Genomic DNA, 19,113 nt, shown 5'->3' on the forward strand with positions numbered 1-19,113 from the left:
CCGCCGCGCCTCCCCCCAGCCCCGTCCTCCGGAGCACCCGCGGAGACGGGAGCGGCCTGGGAGGGGCGGCGGGCAGGGAACAGCTCCCAGCCATGCGGCTGCGGGCGCCCCTTCGGGGGAACAAAGGCGGGAGCCGGGGGCCCGTCCCTGCACGCCCCCCGCCGCCAGCCTCCCCCCTCGGGAGCTCCGCAGCCTGGCCAACAGCACAGACCAAAAAAGCTTTGCTTCGCGCAAACCGCCTTTTTGAAAGCGTTCACTCTCCTTTTCCCTAAAGTGATTTTTCTCTGCCGATTTTTCCTACGGGAGCCCAAAGGCTGCTCGGGGCGGCGGCAGCTCCGTGCCCACGTTCCGCGCTCAGCAGGCGGGCGGCAGCCCCGGCGCTCTCGGGGGCGCGTCCCCGTGTTGCAACGCAGGGCTGCGCGGAGAAACTCCCAGCCGGATCTGCGAGTTTCTTGTGTGGGAACAGTGGAGGAAGAAAAAAAAAAAATCCCACACTTTTCCTTGTAGGAAAAAAGTTGTTTGGAGGAATAGGAAGCCGGGAGGGGCTGCTGGAACAAGGGGCGGGAGGAAACGGCGCGCCTTTGAATGGGTTGTTTCACTGCAATGCTCGAGTGGCCGTGAGTTTTCCCTCCAAGGCTCAGGGCATGAGAAAGACCCTGAAATAACCACAAAAAAGCTTTTTTCTGGCTTTTTTTTTTTTTTTTTCCCTAAAACATAATCGACTACCAGACAATCAGAGGTTTGGGGGAAATCTGCTAAAAGGTTTACCAGAACAGACATCAAAACTACACTGAAGTTTGGGTCTCGTTTATCACAGGAATTTGAAATCCCAAACACCAACAAGACCCTTCTTTAGGACGGGAGAGCGGCAAGCGCATACGGCGATAATGGATGCGGTCTGCACCGAAACCTTGGAGACAAAGCAGTTGGAAAACTCGTTAGTCCAAAGCAGGGAACCGCAATTCCTGAAACGCGGAGAAGTGAGACACCCTCCTCCCCTGAATAGACCAGCTCTTACAATCCCTGAAGCCAGGCAGAGAAGAGGAAAAAATAGCATTTAGAAAACCGGAATACTTTCACTACTTTTAGTTACCCGGCACTCGCTTTAGCCATCAGAGGGACGAACAGCCCGGCCGCTCTTAGTTCAGAAAGCGCGAGGGGCAGCGGGACGACAGACACCCAGCAGAGATCCCCGCAGCTCACCTACCGAACTGGCCGGAGAGCTGCTTTCTCCTCCGCCGGCTCTCCCGGGCGGCAGGGACGGGCCGGGCCACGGCGCTCCCCGGCAGCAGACGGGCTCCGGCGGCCCGGGAGCCACCGGCTCCGCCCCCTGCGCCGCGCTCCCCGCGCCCGGCCCGGGCTCCCTCCCCGGCTCGGGCGTCCCGCTGCTCGCGAACGCCCTGCCCGCCCGCGGCGCTGCTCCCGAGCAGCTGGGCAGGCTGAGACTGCAGCGTGCGACGTGGGAAAGCTGTCATGCGCTGACGCTCACAGCGCGGAAAGTGATGTGCTAAAAGTTCTGAAGTACTTAGATATTAAACATTTCTTAGGGGACGCCATAAAAGTTAAGCTAATTGCTCCTCTAAGTCTCCGAGGTGCCAAATAACATCTTATTGCTGGGTAGTTAGTTTGTAGGTCACAGTGAAACTTGTTTGTCTCATTTTGCTGTTGGGAATCTTCAGAGGAGTAAAGAGCACGATTTAGGGTTTCTTTTTCACCTTCCCCACAAATCTTAGTGACTTCCTCACACCAGCCTGAGGAGAATGCCTGATTCATTGAAGAACACCAAGAGTAAGTCAGTCTCCATGGGCAGTAGGGCTCAGACAGAAGTATTTAAAAAACAAACCAAAGAAAATACTGTGAACTCACCTTCATTGAATACAGTTTTGCCAAACTTTTGTGAAGATAAAAACTCGGTTAAAAATGGCATTCAAATTCACTTGAAAAGCCATTACAATGCTGTGCCTTGTGTAATTTTGTAGAATCACAGAATCATAGATTTCTTGCTGTCTATAAATATCAAACACAAACCCATTGTGTATCTCCAATTCTTTCACATGACTGTGATTGATCTGAATCATTCCTGACCTCATCAGTGACTTCATAGAAATTTAACTATTGCATATCATGACAATTAGGGTCTGTTTGTCACTTTGCAACCATAAATCTGACAACATCTTTGTGAGGCAAGGAATTGTTTTCTTTTCACACACAAGAGAGAAAACAGAGATAGGAATACTGTTGTCAAGGTCACCCAGCAAAAGTAGAGCAAGGGTAAAACCTGAGCGGCTGATGATCCTATGGAAGGATGTGTTGTTTTGCAATACAGGTTTTGCTTGGGAAGCTTCAAGGCCTAAGGAATTTTTCCTTAAGAGTTTCTACTTTCTCCTTAGGAAAGGAGTTTTTCCTGTATGTGACTTAGTATGACTAAATACTTTATAGCAGCCTTCCCAGATTTTTCTTTGTCTGTTTGATTCTGGAGTAAGATGAAGTATAATTCTGTGCAATCTTCAGTTCACCTTACAAGGAAAAGTTTGTAGGTCATTGTGGAGATTTGAGATGTTTTCTGAGCAGTGTTTAAAAAACAATAGAAATAACCTTATAAAAAAAGCACCATTCATTTTTCTTACCAAAATGATAGTTGTTGATTCCTTCCCTAGTTCACAAATATGGTGAGTTTTTTTCCATACATTATTCTTCTTTCTTACTTTTAAGTGTCTGCATTTCTGCATTATCTGTGTCTGGATAATGCAGGTCCCAGAAAATACAGCTTCAATGAGTCACAAAAAAATTGACTGATTTTGAGTCAGTCTCAAAATTAGGAGATAACTTAAAAATTAAAGGTGTGTTTATGTGGAAACATCATTCAGACATAATTAAAAGATTTGAAGAACTGGGTCCATAGAAAACAAAGTCAGAAATATTTCAATTTTGGAACAAAAATGACTTTCTAATCAGCACTGCAAAGAAACTGAGTTTGACATACAGTTGTGTCCACTTTTTTCCTGAAAAGTGACATCTGCTCAAAGGATCCACAACCTTTTCTTTGTATTCACTAATGCCCCATCTTGATTGATCTGGATTTTCTCCAATTGATGTCATTGAAGTAATCACACTTCATCCTGCTTCTGACCCGAAATTGCAGCAGCAAAGCTTATGTCTATATCTCTTAATAGATTTTATTTTTCAATAAACAGAATGTAAAATGGACTTCCCTTTCCCCTTTTCCCCTTTCCCCTTTCCCCTTTCCCCTTTCCCCTTTCCCCTTTCCCCTTTCCCCTTTCCCCTTTCCCCTTTTCCCTTTCCCCTTTCCCCTTTCCCCCCCTTTTTTTTTCTTTCCATTTTCCCTTCCTCTTTCCACTTTCACTTCCCTTCTTTTTCCTTTCCATGTTCCCTTCCCCTTTCCATTTCCTTTGTATTAAACCGAATCTTGTTAGGTCCTCTGTTGAGATAAAACTTACTTAGAAATTAAGCTCCACCTCTTTTTTCCCCAGTGATGCTAGTAAGGAGAGTTTTTCAGAGCACCACCCTTATTTGCTTATAAACTACATTTAAACATCCCTTCTCGGCCATATCAGGCCCCCTCAGCCCTGGCAGAAGTGCAGAGCCGGTTGTGTCTCTAAACCAGCAAAGCAGGAGGCAGTCCTATCTGGCTGTCTGTTCTGAGAGGCCCCTCACATGTGGTTTTCCCCAGAAAACCTCCCCTGATGTAATCATGCTGTCCTGCATGCACAGGTTCAGGTCACCGTGCAGAGAGCGGGGTGGTTTGTCAGTGGAAGGATGTGGGACAGTGCAGGCAGCTCACAGGGATGACGTTTAGCAGGTACATCACTGCTACCCAAACTGCCTTTCTATTTCACTCAGTCCCTCACACCGTGGCACCAGTATCAACCTAGGATGTGGGTTTGATTCCTGTATTCTACTCACTGCCCTCACATCCAGCTGGAAACCTCAGGCTCTATTTCAGAGTAAATAATCAGTTGATAAGATTCAACAAAACATGGAGAAATACCTAGATGTTACTGTTTTGTAGAATGGTTTGTAATTCCTGCAGATTTGTGTTGAGCTGCAGTGCTCTTATTGGTTCATACTGTATGAGCAACATGGTTTAGCTATTGTTGCCCAGTGGAAGAGGAAGGTCTGAGGGAAATTCCATAAAATACTTTGTAACTAAGTAGAAGACGATTTACCAACGAAGTATTTGCACAAGGAGGTTGGGATCAGAGATCTGTCATTTAATGCTTCTGAGCCTTTGAATCTCCAAGGAGCCCTGAGGAAGCCACACATTGCTCTCAGAGGGGTTGTGCTTCTGGCCCAGCTGCTGCTGGGTTCATCCCACAGACCCACCTCAACAGGAGGGACTGCCATGATCCAGCAGTGCCTGTTGTGTTGTGCAGTGCAGCCCAGGATAGCCCAGACCCAACATTCCTGAGAAGAGCTATTCAGTCAATGGAAAGACAATCTAAAAATCCAGAAGCACAGTTCTATTTGATAAACCAAACCAGCATCTTTCTGGGTATCCTTGACGTGCTTCTTGTATGAGAAGTGTGAAAGTCTTTCACAACCACATGACTATGCTTAGACTGTAAGTATAACAGAGCTGGGCATTTTTAACAAAATTGCAAGCAAGGCAACCCTTTCTAGTTCATTTGCACAAATGTCTGTAGGCAGCCTATTCCTGTAGCAAACTGGCCAAATCATGCATTGATTATTTTGCTGGGATATTACTCAATTTATGTTCAAATATTATTGTGGGGAAATGATTTGCTTGGCTGCTCTGTGGTTTGAATTTATGGCCGGAAATCTGATTCATAGATCTATTCTGAAAATAATTTTACAACCAGTCTAAGCTCATTTAGGGCTGCTATTGCACTTTTTTCTCTCTCTCCACACACTCACCTCATGTAGTTTGTTTTTTGTTGTTTTTTGAGGTTTTTTGGTGTTGGTTTTTTTTTTTTTTTTTTTTTGTGTGTGGTGTTTTTTGGGTTGGGTCAACTCCTCAAGCTCACCAGTTTACCTTAGTGCATGCTGGTGTACTCTCACTCTCAAACGTGAGGAAGGAGGCAGGATGGAAGTACTGGGAGCATGCAAAGATGCTCAGTTGTTCCTTTATAGTTATGGAGTGGATAAACTGATCAAGAAACTTCATCCAAAAAGCTGACATTGGCAATCCCCATCAGATAGGAAACTGAATTTCCTGTAAATTTGGACTATTTTCCTGGTTTGGATCTGATAAACCCAGCATTTTTCTAGTCCACCTTGCAACAAGGGCTAGGGAACTCACTGTTGGGCAGTGTTAGTGCTTCATTTTGAAAACACAGAAGTATGACACCTGTTCCAGGGCTTTCTGACCACAGTCTAACTCTTTTCATGAGATGACCCCCAAGATTGTGCATGTGGTTTTAGTGTTCTCAGTGACTAGTCAATATGGCCTTGACAGAGATCACTTACAAGCACAGCAATGTGTGTCTGGAAGTGACTGGTGTGCAGTGGCAGGAGTTACAGTGTTATTCATGTTTCATCTTCATTCAGGTCTATTACTGCTGAATAATAAGCAAGGCATTGGTGGTTTTGTACTCAGGTGAGGCATGTCACATAAGCAGCATACTCCCTCTTTTCTGAATTAAATTCTCATGAGACAGTAACCTCTCCTACATTTATATTCAGACATAATTAACTTCATGAATGACCAGTTCAGGGTTTGAAGTCTGAGGTATCATTTTTGTGACTTTAATGAAAGAGAATCAAGTTTAAGACTAAGGAGTGGCCTCAGCTATCATGTATGCATGGGGCACTTCTGTACACATGCAAAATAATCTCCAAGCATGTACACAGTCCAGACTCACTGCTTGTCCTCTGAACACACACATAAAGTGTGCTTTACATACTGAGGAAACCTGTGGAGCATCTGGGATCACTTCTGCACACCAGCAGCCAGCTGTCACTTTGCATATTCATATTCTGGAGTGTGCAGCCTGTGTGCCTGAAGGTGTTTGTGCCCTCAAATGCCAGGCTCCCATTGTAGATTTGGATATTATTTAAATCTAAGAATCCTTTAGATTCAGTGTTTCTTATTATCTGGGTCGGAGTTATTGATCTAGCAAGGACTGGGGACCTCCAGTCTGCATCACTCTGAACATGAGAATAAGTGTATCACTGAATCATCAGGTTGTGTGGGTAGAGCAGGACAGCAATTCTGCCCTGGGTGAAGAATTAGAAGCTATTTTCAGAATGAGAATATTGTGCCAGAGCCCTATTCTAAATCGGCAATAGCAAAGTTGTGCTGACATTAGGTCTGGGAATTGCTAAATTTAGGTGTAGACTGGTGTCAAAAATACTAGTAGCTTAGGGAGTGCTACTAAAAGCTTTGGTGTCCAAGCACTTATTGTAACCATCAGACCTGTGTATGCAGTAGAGAGCTAAGTTTCCTGATTTCATTAGCTATTGGTCAAAGATGCAAAGCTTCTACAGGAGGCAGAGATAAATATTAGAACCTAGAATAGTGTAGGTTGGAATGGACCCAAAAATCTTTTAGTGCAACACCCCTACCATGGCCAGGGAACCTTGCACCTAGAGCAGGTTGTTCAGACCCCCATCCAGGCTGGCCTTGAACACTCTCAGGTAAGGGTAATCCTCAGCCTCTCTGGGCAACCTGTTCCAATGCCTCACCACCCTCACAGTGAAGAATTTCTTCCTGATATCTAATCTAAATCTGCCTTCAGCCAGTTTAAAACCATCACCCCTTGTGCTGTCACTACAGGCTTTGGTAAATGTCTCTCTCTTGTAAGCCCCTTTATATTTTAAAAGGCCGAAGTCCAAAGCCTTTTCTTTTCCAGACTAGACGACAATTCTCCCCCTTTACATGACATAAGTAAGATCCATTGCAAAGGCTTCCATTCAGTGTGTAAATGAATGGAAATATATATATAGCCTGAATGTAAAAATATATAACAAATTTCATAAAATAGTGTAATATAAGACTTCTGTTACAATTGAAACAAGGTGATTTTAGTGAGTGTTACAGTAGAAGCCCAACATCATGCTTTTCCAGTCTACTTTCCAGGCTCATGAAAACTCCCAGCTGGTAGTGGGGAAGAACTTTGAGTCTACATTTCAAAAGACAAATTATGTTCTCAACTTTATCAATAGGCACAGGGAGCTGTTTTCTTTCACCAGACTTAATGAAAGTTCAGTCAGCAGGAGAAATTTCAAGAAGCCACAAGCCATTTCTTGTTTGCCATCATCTCTTTCAACTTTTACAAAATTTTTGTTTTCAGAGAAGTTTCCCTGTTGGGCAGATTGGCTCCAGCATTTACAAGTCTAATTACAGCCTAAAGGGTTGGGAAGACCTTTGAAGTGAAGTGTGTGCTGCCATGTAGGGAGATCTGGATACTGATAGAAATCTGTGTAGAATAGCAAGGGGAGATGTATTCCTACTAGAGTTCCAAATATTTCTGGGAACTGGGAAAATTATTATGAAGAGGAGGAAAAAAAAATCTTATTGCTACAATACAGCATTTGACTGAGTGTTCTGGAGGTTTCCTGAAGTCCCTGAAGTCCTTGTGTCCTTGCTCCCAAGTCTGGGAGGTAGAGAAAAGCTGAAAAAAGCACTCTCGATATGTTTTCTTACAAAATCTGCACTTAATCGAATATAAATGAGCATTAAGCAGTCACTTCTGCTATTATCTCTCATACCTGCTTGCTATTGGATACTAAGGTTATTTTAATGCTCTTCAGAAATTCCAGGAATTCCCCAGCTTGTTTTCTGTGCAGTTGTTCTGCTGCCTGCTGGCTCTGGGCAGGCTCCAGGAATGCAGCTGGCCACATGCACATCCTGGATGGTCGGTTTAGTTTAGGCACATGGGGTGTTTAGCATCACAGGTATCTTCTGTCTTGTCCAGTGTCACAGAAATGCGTGTGCTCCATTTGAAAAGCACTGAAAATTTCTGCAGTCAATGGGCAGCAATCTCCCACCTCTTCCTCTTCCTCTGCCTAAAGGTCTGCTCCCTCACACCCCTGAGCCAACTCAGGCTTTACAGAGCACACGCAAAGAAAGGCAGCTCTGTGTTGGCTTAGGACTGGATGCATCTTCTCTGAAGAAGCACATGTGGACTTGAAGTTTTTTGTTTGTTTCTCCCCAGCTGTAGCTTGTTCACGTCTCCATAAAAACCTGGCTTGGCTCCAACATGGCAGGTCTATAGTCTCTGGCCTTTATGTATTTGCATAATACCTCGAAATCCCAGGTAACACAGGCACAAGCCCAGGAGCAGAAGAAATTAGCCCTGTTGTCAGTGTTAGCAGCTGAGGGATGGGGAAGGAGAGGGAGAGGCTCTGGTGTGATTTTATACCACCTCAGTTCAGGTGGTGCTGCCTTCTCTGTAAGGGCAGAACAGTGACAGTCTCCAGGCTGGGAAACCACGGAAATAAACCAGGAGCAATCACACCTCTCAGAGTGTAAAATTCTCCGGACAGCTGCCAAAGCCTTCCCTTCACACATTCACACCAGTTTCAATGGAATCCGGTTTTAAACTCTGTAGTCAAAAACATGCAGCTCCTGTGTGTCAATTAGCTCATGAAGGAGTGCTGAGCACTTCACATTGTTATTTACAGCAGCACAAAGAGCACGTCATGTTGCCTAATCAGATGTCAGTGACTTGCACCCACACTGAGCTGATCTAAATAATTGCACAGTTTGCAGGACAGCAGCAGACAGGACAGAGCAGATGGGAGATCACTCAGTGATTCAATGGAGCAGTGATTTAGTGCAGTAAATCACTGCTGACTTTATTTCCTGCATTTAAAAGCTGCTCATTAACTGGAATATAATAACTAGGTTTGGAAGATTTGTGACGTAATCATGTTTAGAATTCTGTATTCACTTCTGAAAATTCATGTGGATTTTTTAATCCAGGAGGAACATTCTTTCTTTGTATGAGTCTAGAAAGGAATTCTGTTTTACATAGCATGACTTGTCTGTCCAGCAGCTCCTCTGTAGACTCTGCAAAGTTCCTGTGCATATGCAGATTATTCAATATGCTGTTGCTGATCTTTCTCTGTGGCCTCTAGTTGGAAGACACAGATGCTTTATTTGTATTTCTAGTTATTACAGACGTGTCTTCAAATACTGTTCCCTGGTTAATATCCATGTTGGATAAACTACGTGGACAGTCTTGCCTTTGTGGCACCTGACTTGCATTAGAGCTGAACAAGGTGATCCTAAGCATGCTCTTCTTGGTAAAAGCGCCTAAGTTCTATTTGTCTGTGCTGGCTCCCCCAGCAGTTGGTCAGGCCAGATTTCCTGTGTGGGCAGAGGACACCGAGCTCCAACCCCTGTAAGAGCCGTGCTTGGTGCAGTGCTCTTACCTCTGCCAGGCAACGTTGCAGCTGCACCCAGCCCCAGCTCTAACTACAAACATTGGAGTGGCAAACAAGGCATTTCCCACGTAGGCAGGGCTTGTGTAAGACCTGCAACAGCCACTGAAGCTGATAAACCAAGCTCCCTGCTTGAAGAATGGCTGTCGTGGATGAGCCTAGAAATCTCTTTGTCCCATTGTATTATCTTGGACGTTCCCCATTAGCAGCTGCTTAGAGAAAAAAGTAAGAAACCAAGTGCTGGGTAATGTCCTTCCAGTTTCCTGCAATCTTCAACTGTGAGAGTTTCCCTCTGAGTTTCCTACTGAGTAAGGTGGCCCTCTGAACACATTCTCCAGCTGGAGTCTATCCAACAGTTCTCTAAACTTTCTTTCTAAGTTTGGAATATATTCCATGAGTGCCTCTCCCTCTTTCTCCAAGTTTATCATTAAATTCTGCAAGCAGTGTTTCAGGGTGTGGCAGACAGGGTTGCCCAAAGTATAGTTCAGTAAATGGATGTGGATGTTGCTGAGAGCTGTGATTCTCAGTCCCTGCCGGGTGGAGTGTGGTAGCTGCAGATGGCAGCATCCTTGCCTGCCCCTCTGGCCCAGATTGCTGTGGCTGAGGAAGTGTGACACACAAAAAGGGGATGTTTGTCCTCAGCTGTGGCAGTTCACAACTTACTGACTGATGTAAATGTGCCAAGAAGAGATTAACTAAAGCATAATATGTGTTTCAGTTGCTCCATTTGAGCTGGTCAGAATTTTCTCTCCCTGTTCCATTGCCACTGTCCTGTAACTAACATCTGAGTTTATTTGTCCCAGGCCCCAAGAATGCTGATTCTTGAGATTATTTAAAAGCTGAGTCCAAGGTATACTAGAGTTTGGTGTGGAGGACCATAGATTGTAAGTCTGGCACAATGCCGTGTTCTATTATGGGAAGAAGCAGATTTTGCAGGATGGAGTTTCCTTAGGGTCATATCTCAGACTGAAACCACAGAACCATAGAATAATTTCAGTTGGAAAAGACCTTTAAGGTTATCAAGTCTAACCATTACCCCAGCACTGTTAAGGCCACCACTACACCATGTCCCCAGGTGCCACATCTACACAACTTTAAAATACCTCCAGGGATGGTGACTCCGCCACTTTCCTGGGAAGCTTGTTCCAGTGCTTGAAATATAGCCCCTCAAAGGATGAGGCATCATCACCAAACCTATCTTCTCACTTCCAAGTGCAACATGAACTTCCTTGGTCAGTCCTCCCCAACATAAACTCAGGCCTGTCCATAAGATCAATTATTATTAATTTTATTAATGAAACTAATTCTTCGTTCTACCCAAATGGCCTTACAAAGTCTTGCAGAACAAAGCTATCAAAGGCAAATCTGCCATGAGAATCAAAACCACTGATGCTCTTCTCCTGCTCTTCTGAAGACATTTGCCTTTCAGAATAGAATTTGTGTTGCCATTTGCACAAAGTAAATTATAGTTCTGTATTAAGCTTTTATATTCCAATAAAAAATGCCTCTGTATGGCACAAAATGTCTTTGCAGGGACAGGGAGGGGACAAGTGAGTACCACAGACCTGAGATGTGTAAGTCACAGCACTATCAGAGGTGCTCTGCAGTGAGAGATTAGGATGGTATAGGAATCTGTAGGGAGCAGAGTCACAAGTGTCTAAATCCTTCTCTGTCCCAACAAGACACCCACAGCAAGGATACCCACCTGAGACTGCTGAGAATTTTGGAGCGAGGCTGTGGGCATGGTTTAGGTTTAGGTTTAGGTTTAGGTTTAGGTTTAGGTTTAGGTTTAGGTTTAGGTTTAGGTTTAGGTTTAGGTTTAGGTGTAGGTGTAGCTTTAGGTTTGTTTAGAGCCTGAGCTCTATCAGTCAGCATAAATTCTCAGTATAAACAGAGTCCGTTATGTTTCCTTTAACCTACTTCTGGGTTTTATATGGCTGGTCTTGTCTGTCTGAAAGCTTTGGGGTTTTACCACTGTAACTTTTGCTGTTATTGAAAAAGTGCTTTACCATCCTGTGTGGGAAAATCCACAGCACTGTCAGCCCTTATCAGATTTCTTGCTCAATGAGGTCAACTGGTATTTGGATATTGTTGTATTGTGTCTACAAAGGAATGGAAAAAGCATACGGCATGTAATCTGAAAGTAGCTGCTGTCTTAAAAGTTAGGTTGGGCATACAAAAAGGCTGTTAAATATTTTCTTTTTTTCAGAAGTCAGAAACTATTACATATCTAGAGACTTTTTTTTTTACCTGCTCTATTTTCAACTTTTAAGAGAAAGGGGGCCAGGAAGAAATTACTGCCAGGACCCAAAAAAACCCCTGTGAATTTCCCACATGAGTAGGACATGCAAAATCTAAAGTGCTTAATTTCAGAGGCCTTATCTTTTGAATATCAGTTGTGACTGATACATGAATATATATATATATAAATATCACTGATATATGTATATATATATATGACTGATATATATTCACAAAGTATGTTTTAAGCTAAAAATAAGTATGAGAGTAAATGTCAGTATTAGTATATAAATTACCTTTACTTTTATGCATATGTGCATATATTTGTATTTCTACATTTTAAAAATCAGTGAGCTTCCTTGGTTGGGTGGTAACTCATACTGTCTTCAGTTCAGCAGATCAAATCCATCCTTAAGAAAGTGTAGTGAAGAATTATATCTTCCTCCTCTGTCCTCACTTTAAATCCTTTATGCAGTATCGTTTGTTGCTGCACTAGATCCGCCTGGCCCTAGGAAATCACCATGCTTTCTTTTGACTGGGAAATATTTCTAAAGAAGAATACTGAAATCTGAGTAATTAAGTTAATTCTGTAGCCTGTATGTAAATACTCATGATCCCAAACAAACAAAGAAATTGTTTGGAAGTCTGCACAGTGTGGGAGCAATTTCTTAACCTGCAGTGTCTCAGTTACATCAAATATTTCACAAGCACATGTGTATAGGAGTTTCTATGGATCTCAATTTACTACCAACCTACTACAATCTGCTGGAATACAACCTAATACTAATAACTCCTAGCAGTTACACTATTTTTGTATATAAATTATTCACCTGCTTTCAGCTAATTGATTACTCAATGCTGAGATATCACAGAGCTAAATATATCTCTATCATCAAATAGAAAGAGTGGAGCTGCAAGATTAAAACCAAAATCACGAGGGGAGCCTGATGTGTAGTTCACAAATGTGGGTAATTGACAAAATATGTACACAGCTATGTGGTCTGTCATTTTGGCCTATAGTAAGAACCAGTCTGTAGCATCCACATTGTCTAAAGGCAGCTCAAATTTAGGTTCAGAGATGCATCTTTTCAGTGTAGATGTACAGCTGAGATGAGAAACAGCTCCTGTGTGACTTTTAGTCCTCTATTCATATTATTCCTTTCTGTAGGTGATTTAATTAATTTACGTCTCCATTAACAACTATGCTCTGGTTCCTATAATGTAGGCCAACTAATTAAGATATATAAAAATATTTCCCCAAGGTCATTTGTTTTGGGAACAATGAATGTGGGACAATTCCTTTTATGTGAAGTGTTCAGATTATTTCAGAAGAAGCAAAATATTATAAGTGGTGACTTTGGTGGTGAAATATATTTCTAACAAAGATGCAATCCTTCTGCTCAGAGGAACTTCCATAACAGAGCAAATCCATTAGATGTTGCAGCAGGCAATTACAATAACTTCAGTAAAGGGCACAGATTTTGAGATGGAGTGGAGAATTACCTAAGTCCCTTATGCTTCTCAAAGTTACTTAGTTGGATTTTGTTTGCAGCCATGAAATGTATTTTAAGAACTATCATTGTTCTTTTGAGGCATTGCTCTCATTGGAAAAAACAAAACAAAACAAAACAAAACAACAAAAATAAGAGTACATGGCAGAGAAATAAGAACTGTTTTCTGTATCAACTAACAAATACTGTATCAACTAACAACAAATTCTGTTGAAACACAAGTTCTTACATCCAGAATGATCTTTTATTACATTTCACGAGGTAAAGTACAGCAACTGACTCATTACTCAAATTTCATTTGAGTTGTTGCACAACCTCAGTTGAGAATATTTTTCTACTGAAAAAGGCCTCTTAAATTCAATTATGTAGGTGGAATGGAAGTTTCTTCTACTCAGCTATTGACATGCTGTCATTTCTTTTCATTCCACAGCACCAAGATAATTTTGAGATTTTACAATTAGACCAGCCTTAGAATTTCTTGTAGTGATTTCTAATTCAAAACTGGATGTGATATTTATTGCTGATTCTGTTTCTACTGCAACAGTGAGACTTTTATCATATACCACCTACAAAGAAGATACCATTGCAAAAAATTATAGTTTTGTTAAATTTTATTTACATTCAGAAATAGAAGTTTCACAGTACTTAAAAGTAGCCAGAGTGCTAGACCAGAGGGGTTTTTACCACTGTGCTCATTTTTGCAAGCCAGTAAATTATTCACTCTGACTTCCCTTAAGTCCAAGTCTATCCAATGTTGATATTTTTTCTGTGTTTATATTTCCATGATTGCACAGAGGTTCTTTCAGTCCTTACTATTGTGTTTGAAGCCTCAGGTATTAAAAGAGCCAGTATTTTCAATTTAAGTAGCTCTCTGTCTATATTAGATGTATTTATGAAAGTGATGGGAGTGGTTTTTGTTGTTGTTGTTGTTGTTGTTGTTTTCATTTATTAAATTAAATATTTTGTTCTTGCATACCCATTTTCTGCTGTTCTGGCTGTTGAAAATACTCTTGTTCCATTTACTAGGCACTGTATAGACAGGTATAGAGAGCTCATGCATGAGTGCTGTTTCTGCTGGTTCCACACCGGCCACGCAGTCAGGTTTTCTGCAGCATAATAATTTTGGAACACCAGTTTGATTTATGCCAGGGGTTCTTTTCAAAAAAGCTCCCTGGTTTAATTCTAATTAATAGGTTCAATTCCTCTTCTGGGAAGACTCCTTATCAGGACAGGCATGTGTGATAGCAAATCCAGGCATAGAAACAGGATCTGTGAGAGAAGGTGAGTCAATGAGTTTGTTAGAGAAACACAGCTATGGAGACAAAAATCCTGAATTAGTTTGTATTGTCATCTGAGCAGGATGCACAAATAGTAACTGTATGAGGACAAAGCAATTGAGATTTAGCCAGAGGAGATATTAATAGGTTGTGGTAATCTCTAGATTATATTCCTGCTTAGTGTTTCATTATATTTGATGGGGTTTTTTAAGGCAGCACATTACAGCAGAGAAACCATTCTACCAAAATTACTGTGACAGAGACTTGCAGAATGACCTGACAACTCTGGGAAGCTTGGCCAACTGTTCAGTTGTTTCTTTTTCCTTCTGTTTTTAAAGAAGGAAGGAGAAAGAGTAACTGAGATGAAATGGTTTGATATGTGTCTGCTCTATGGCCACTGTGGTGAGGCCCTTCCTAGAAGTGTGCCCTCAGTTACCTGAAGAAGCCAGCTCAGATAAATACCTACTGACAAAATTTTGTTGCAACAACACAATACAGTGCAGGGTAAGTTTATACGTATAACAACAATGCTGCTAATTGCTATTTGCTCAGTCCAAAGTGATATAAATAGCTACCTTTGATCTAAATACCAGCACAGGCAGGGGCAGATAGAGAAATGCATCTCTAAAAGTCAAGGGTGATAGGTAATAGCAGTGTTTACCTCAGTTTCAAGGTTTCACTTGCAGCCTTGGCTAAAAACAAATCTTTTCCCAATGCTTTGTTGTCCATTGCAGCTCCTACATTCTAACCCTTGTTGAGGAACTTCCTCTGTGAAATATTTTTTTTTTTCTTCACTCAGCATGGCACGACTAACTTGCCAGAGACAGCACTATTGACAAAGCAGAAATTGTAAACTTTGGCTACTGTCTCCTTTCTTATCATCCATATTGTGCTGGCACTTCAGGGCTTCTCAAAGCTGGGTAGTCATGGAAAATGGTTCAATGTGTGAGATCTTAGTAGTGTTGCAGGGCCACAGGATATCACAGCTGCTGAAGTGAGAAAAACCAGCCCAAATGGCACCTCTGTAAAATCCCCCTTGAGGGAAATATGGTCTTGGTGTATCCAAGGCCACAATGTTTCCTTAGAAACCCAGATCAATCATTCAAGGAAATGTGAGCTAGTGCCTGCATTGTATTTAAGTTCCACAGCAAGAAGTTTCCTTTGCTGGAGGAACATCTGACATCCTATCAGTGAATCTGTGTGTGATCCCTGCCACAAACACACCCTAATTCTGGCAAGCAGGGGGGCAGCAGGGGCCTGCCATACTTGGGGCTTTGCCAGGTTGGTGGTTGCTGAGCTCCCTCTGTTAGGACATGTTTAACTCCCCCCACAGAGGGACAGCTGGCCTTGACCTCCTGAGCAGTGTTTCACATCACTATTTCCATGCCAGGAAAGATACTGAGTCAGGTATTACCGGGACCAGAATATTCTACTTTTGGCTAACTCTGATGGTTTGGTGAATTTCTTTGTTTCATGGGGAAGGAGCAAGTGTACTTGAGTGAAATGAAGTTTTACTAGCAACAAGAATGCCTACAGATAGGACTTTAGGGATTTCTCAGATTCTGACATTTAGGTCAGATGCCTAATACTTTACCATCCCTGCTGAGATGGCCAGTTTGCTTGGAAATTATCCTGGTGAGGAGTTATTCTTGACAGAACTGCCCATAAACTTCAGTGAGCTCAGAGTTTTGTTGTGTTTGGACTGCTGCCATGCAAAGCTCAAATTCTTGTAAAATTTCTCTGAAATGAATGAACAATACAGTGCAGAAGTTCTCCCCTGCCCCTTTATTTCACACATCCCAGTTACACTAGAAAGTAGTTCTAGAGTAGGTCATGCATGTCAAAGGGGAAAAGGGGGTGGGCAGACAATAATCCTGTCAATTGCTGCCTCGTATTTTTGTTAAATGTGATACTGGCAGCAGGTGTGTGCTAAGCTCCCCTCATTGCCTATGGCAGTCACAGAGCAGCTCCAGTCCTGGCACAATCAGCAGTGGAATATTTTGGGGGGGGGGTCTCCCAAACTAGGGACACCTGAGGGGGAGCACAGAGAGTCACCAGGAGCCCACAGCCAGTGCAAGAGTGGCCAATGGGACCTGACTGTGGCCAGGGGAGCACTGGTACAGCTCTCACCCACTGCCCTACCTTGTGCTGGACACTGTAATTTAAGGCATTATGTCAAGACAGCTATGAAATCCCAGATATTTTATAACAAAATTTGAAACATCAGTTAAAGGTAAGGTCTGGTTTTCTCAGTATTTATAATGTTTCTCAAGCAGTGGTCCATAAAGGAGTAATAGCCTTTGAGACCTGAATAAGTGGTCCCTAGCTAGCCTAAAAAACCACATTTCCTTGAAAAAGGACTGGGGAAATCCAAAGGAAACCAGTGAATCTATTGTAGTAGCCAAGTAATATTTTAGTCATTGCTTTTGCATTTCAAGCTGCAAGCTGAAATGTGGCTATTTTATTTTCAAATGCTTGGCCAAACCATTCAAATGAAGCTTTATCAGAGGTATAATGGTTTTTTTAACCTCAAAAAGGACATGCTAAAAAATTGTGGAGAATGAGGAAAACCCCTTATAGTGGATGCAACAGTACAGGCATGATTCATGATCTGAAGGGCTGACGGGGTCTGGCTGATGGTGTGACTGCTGTGTGACACACAAAGCCAGGTAAGCAGGGTCTGGCTGATGGTGTGACTGCTGTGTGACACACAAAGCCAGGTAACCAGGCACAGGCAGTGTGTGCAGGAAGATGCTGCATGAATGCATGTGCTGGTATTGATGCCAAGAGCTGCCTACACTTTACTGGCCTCGAGTTGTGTGCTGCTCATGGCTGGCCACACTCCAGTTCCTCTAGACATTATTCCCCAGTGTCCTTCTGGGGATGTGTTTTGGCTTGAGCTAGCCGTGCCTAAAGATTCTCGAGAAGTGCAAGCCAGGGAAGGAACACCAGGTACTTGTTCTTTCCTACTGCTCACACCTCTGGAGGAGCTACCCTGAAAACTTTGTTCATAACACTACTAAAGACAACACTTTCTTGATAATATGGGATATTTGATGCATAAAAATATGAGAGAACTAATGTTATTTTATTTTAAAATCTAATTAGTTATTTGTCCAAGAGTGAATTGGTTATTATGTTTACATTTCTGTGAAATAAGGTAGGCATCTTCAAGATACATTTTTTCAAGTTACCTGGGAGCATTAAACTGATATTAAAAAAGTCAAAAATGTAGTAAAAATATTTCCTCTAATATAGTTTCATCTTTTCAGACTTCTGAAATCATCCTGTTGCCTATTTTTGCATTGTATTAAAGGATGGAAATCTAGCCACTGATTTTGTTTATTTTATAAAAGAAATTAAACAGAAACATTAGCATAGCTCTGACATATAGCTTCATTTTATTCAATATTAGTTATTCTTAGAAAAAAGACCTTTTTTTTTCCAGTTTGCAGGTATAAAAATGACAGAAAAATCCAAGATGAAGTTTAAAATTAGGTGAAAAAAATACAGTCCAAGATGTGCTTAGGTCTTTTAATCTTATCAACAAGGCACAATATTGAAGAAATGAGAAATGACCTTCAGAAGATTTTTGTGTGTAGTTGAAGGCATAAACAGGAATTTTTAAGGAATCCTATTTTTTTTTCTTTCACATGTGCTTGGTTAACACTATGACTCTCTACCTTCTTGTCTTTCAGCCACATAATCAATGAGCTGATAGAAACAGAACGGGTTTATGTAGAAGAACTTCAAAGTATAATAGAGGTAAGAAACTCTTCTGAAATTACTTTTTGGTGCTTAACCTCTAAGTCATCACTGCAGGTGCACATCCTTCATGGGCTGAGCACTCCCACCTCATGTTTATAACACACAGGCTGTGTTGTCAAGATAGCTCAGCCTTGGAGATGAAGAATGGGAAGGATGTTTTGAACATCCTTCCTCAGGCCTTAAAGGAAAAGGCACCCTCTTTGGCCCAAGCCCACAGAATGACAATTTGATGGTTCTGAAAGTTATGCACAGAGAAAGAGTTAATAATGTCTTTTTGAAATATTACCAATGGGTCTCAGAAGCAGCACTTTGAAGTTCTTGGGGCCAGACACTAAATTCTGTGAATCTGCAATTGGAAAATGATTGAGGAAAAGGAAGGCACCCCTCCTGCTCTTCTTCGCATGTTGTACTTAAACACAGAAAAAAAAGCTCATGCCGAAAATATAATTCTTGAGCTTTTGAAACCAATAGGATACCAGCACATTCAGTGTGTGTGGAATCTGAGGTCCCCAGTCTGTGGGAGGACAGAAGCTGAGTAGGGATCAATCATGTTTTTATTTGGGTGGGACTTTGGGGACCTGTGGTTGATTCTTATTGCATTTGTTCCATGGGAACTGGCAGCTCTGGTAATTGATATATTACTCTTGAGTTTAAAATTTGAATGTTCTTTTCTCAAAGTTATTACTGAAGAAACACAATACAGTTTTTACAAGAAACAAACAAACAAACAAAAAAATCCAACAAATAAATCCAAACTAACTCTTGTGCAATGAAGCAGGGTAGCAGAAAGATATCTGTCTGTCAGTCTTAGCAGTCTCCATCCCTACATGACCCAAATGGCTTTTGAATCCTAGGCACATAATTTTGTCTATTTTTTCTTAACCTCCTGACCTCTTCATTTGTGGTTAAAATGTGTTTGCACAGTTACAGGGTGAAATCTCTGGGGA

The 19,113-nt window shown here is 42.0% G+C and overlaps 1 protein-coding gene and 1 long non-coding RNA gene across 6 annotated transcripts in view; both read left to right on the forward strand.

The window, feature by feature from the left end:
* The window catches only part of MCF2L2 (MCF.2 cell line derived transforming sequence-like 2), a 156,897-nt gene that overhangs the window by 98,384 nt on the left and 39,400 nt on the right, over positions 1-19,113 (forward strand). For all 5 annotated transcript variants that reach the window (XM_021543705.3, XM_021543715.3, XM_021543689.3 and 2 more), the window contains exon 16: positions 18,097-18,163. In XM_021543705.3, coding sequence (XP_021399380.2) covers positions 18,097-18,163 — 67 coding nt within the window. The remainder of the gene's footprint in view (positions 1-18,096; positions 18,164-19,113) is intronic.
* On the forward strand, positions 10,923-14,094 carry LOC144246810 (uncharacterized). Its single transcript, XR_013340528.1, has 2 exons — positions 10,923-11,114; positions 11,145-14,094. It is a non-coding gene; the product is annotated as an uncharacterized LOC144246810 (long non-coding RNA).

This window comes from Lonchura striata, chromosome 10 (genome assembly GCF_046129695.1).
Source record: "Lonchura striata isolate bLonStr1 chromosome 10, bLonStr1.mat, whole genome shotgun sequence".
NCBI classification, from domain to species: domain Eukaryota; kingdom Metazoa; phylum Chordata; class Aves; order Passeriformes; family Estrildidae; genus Lonchura; species Lonchura striata.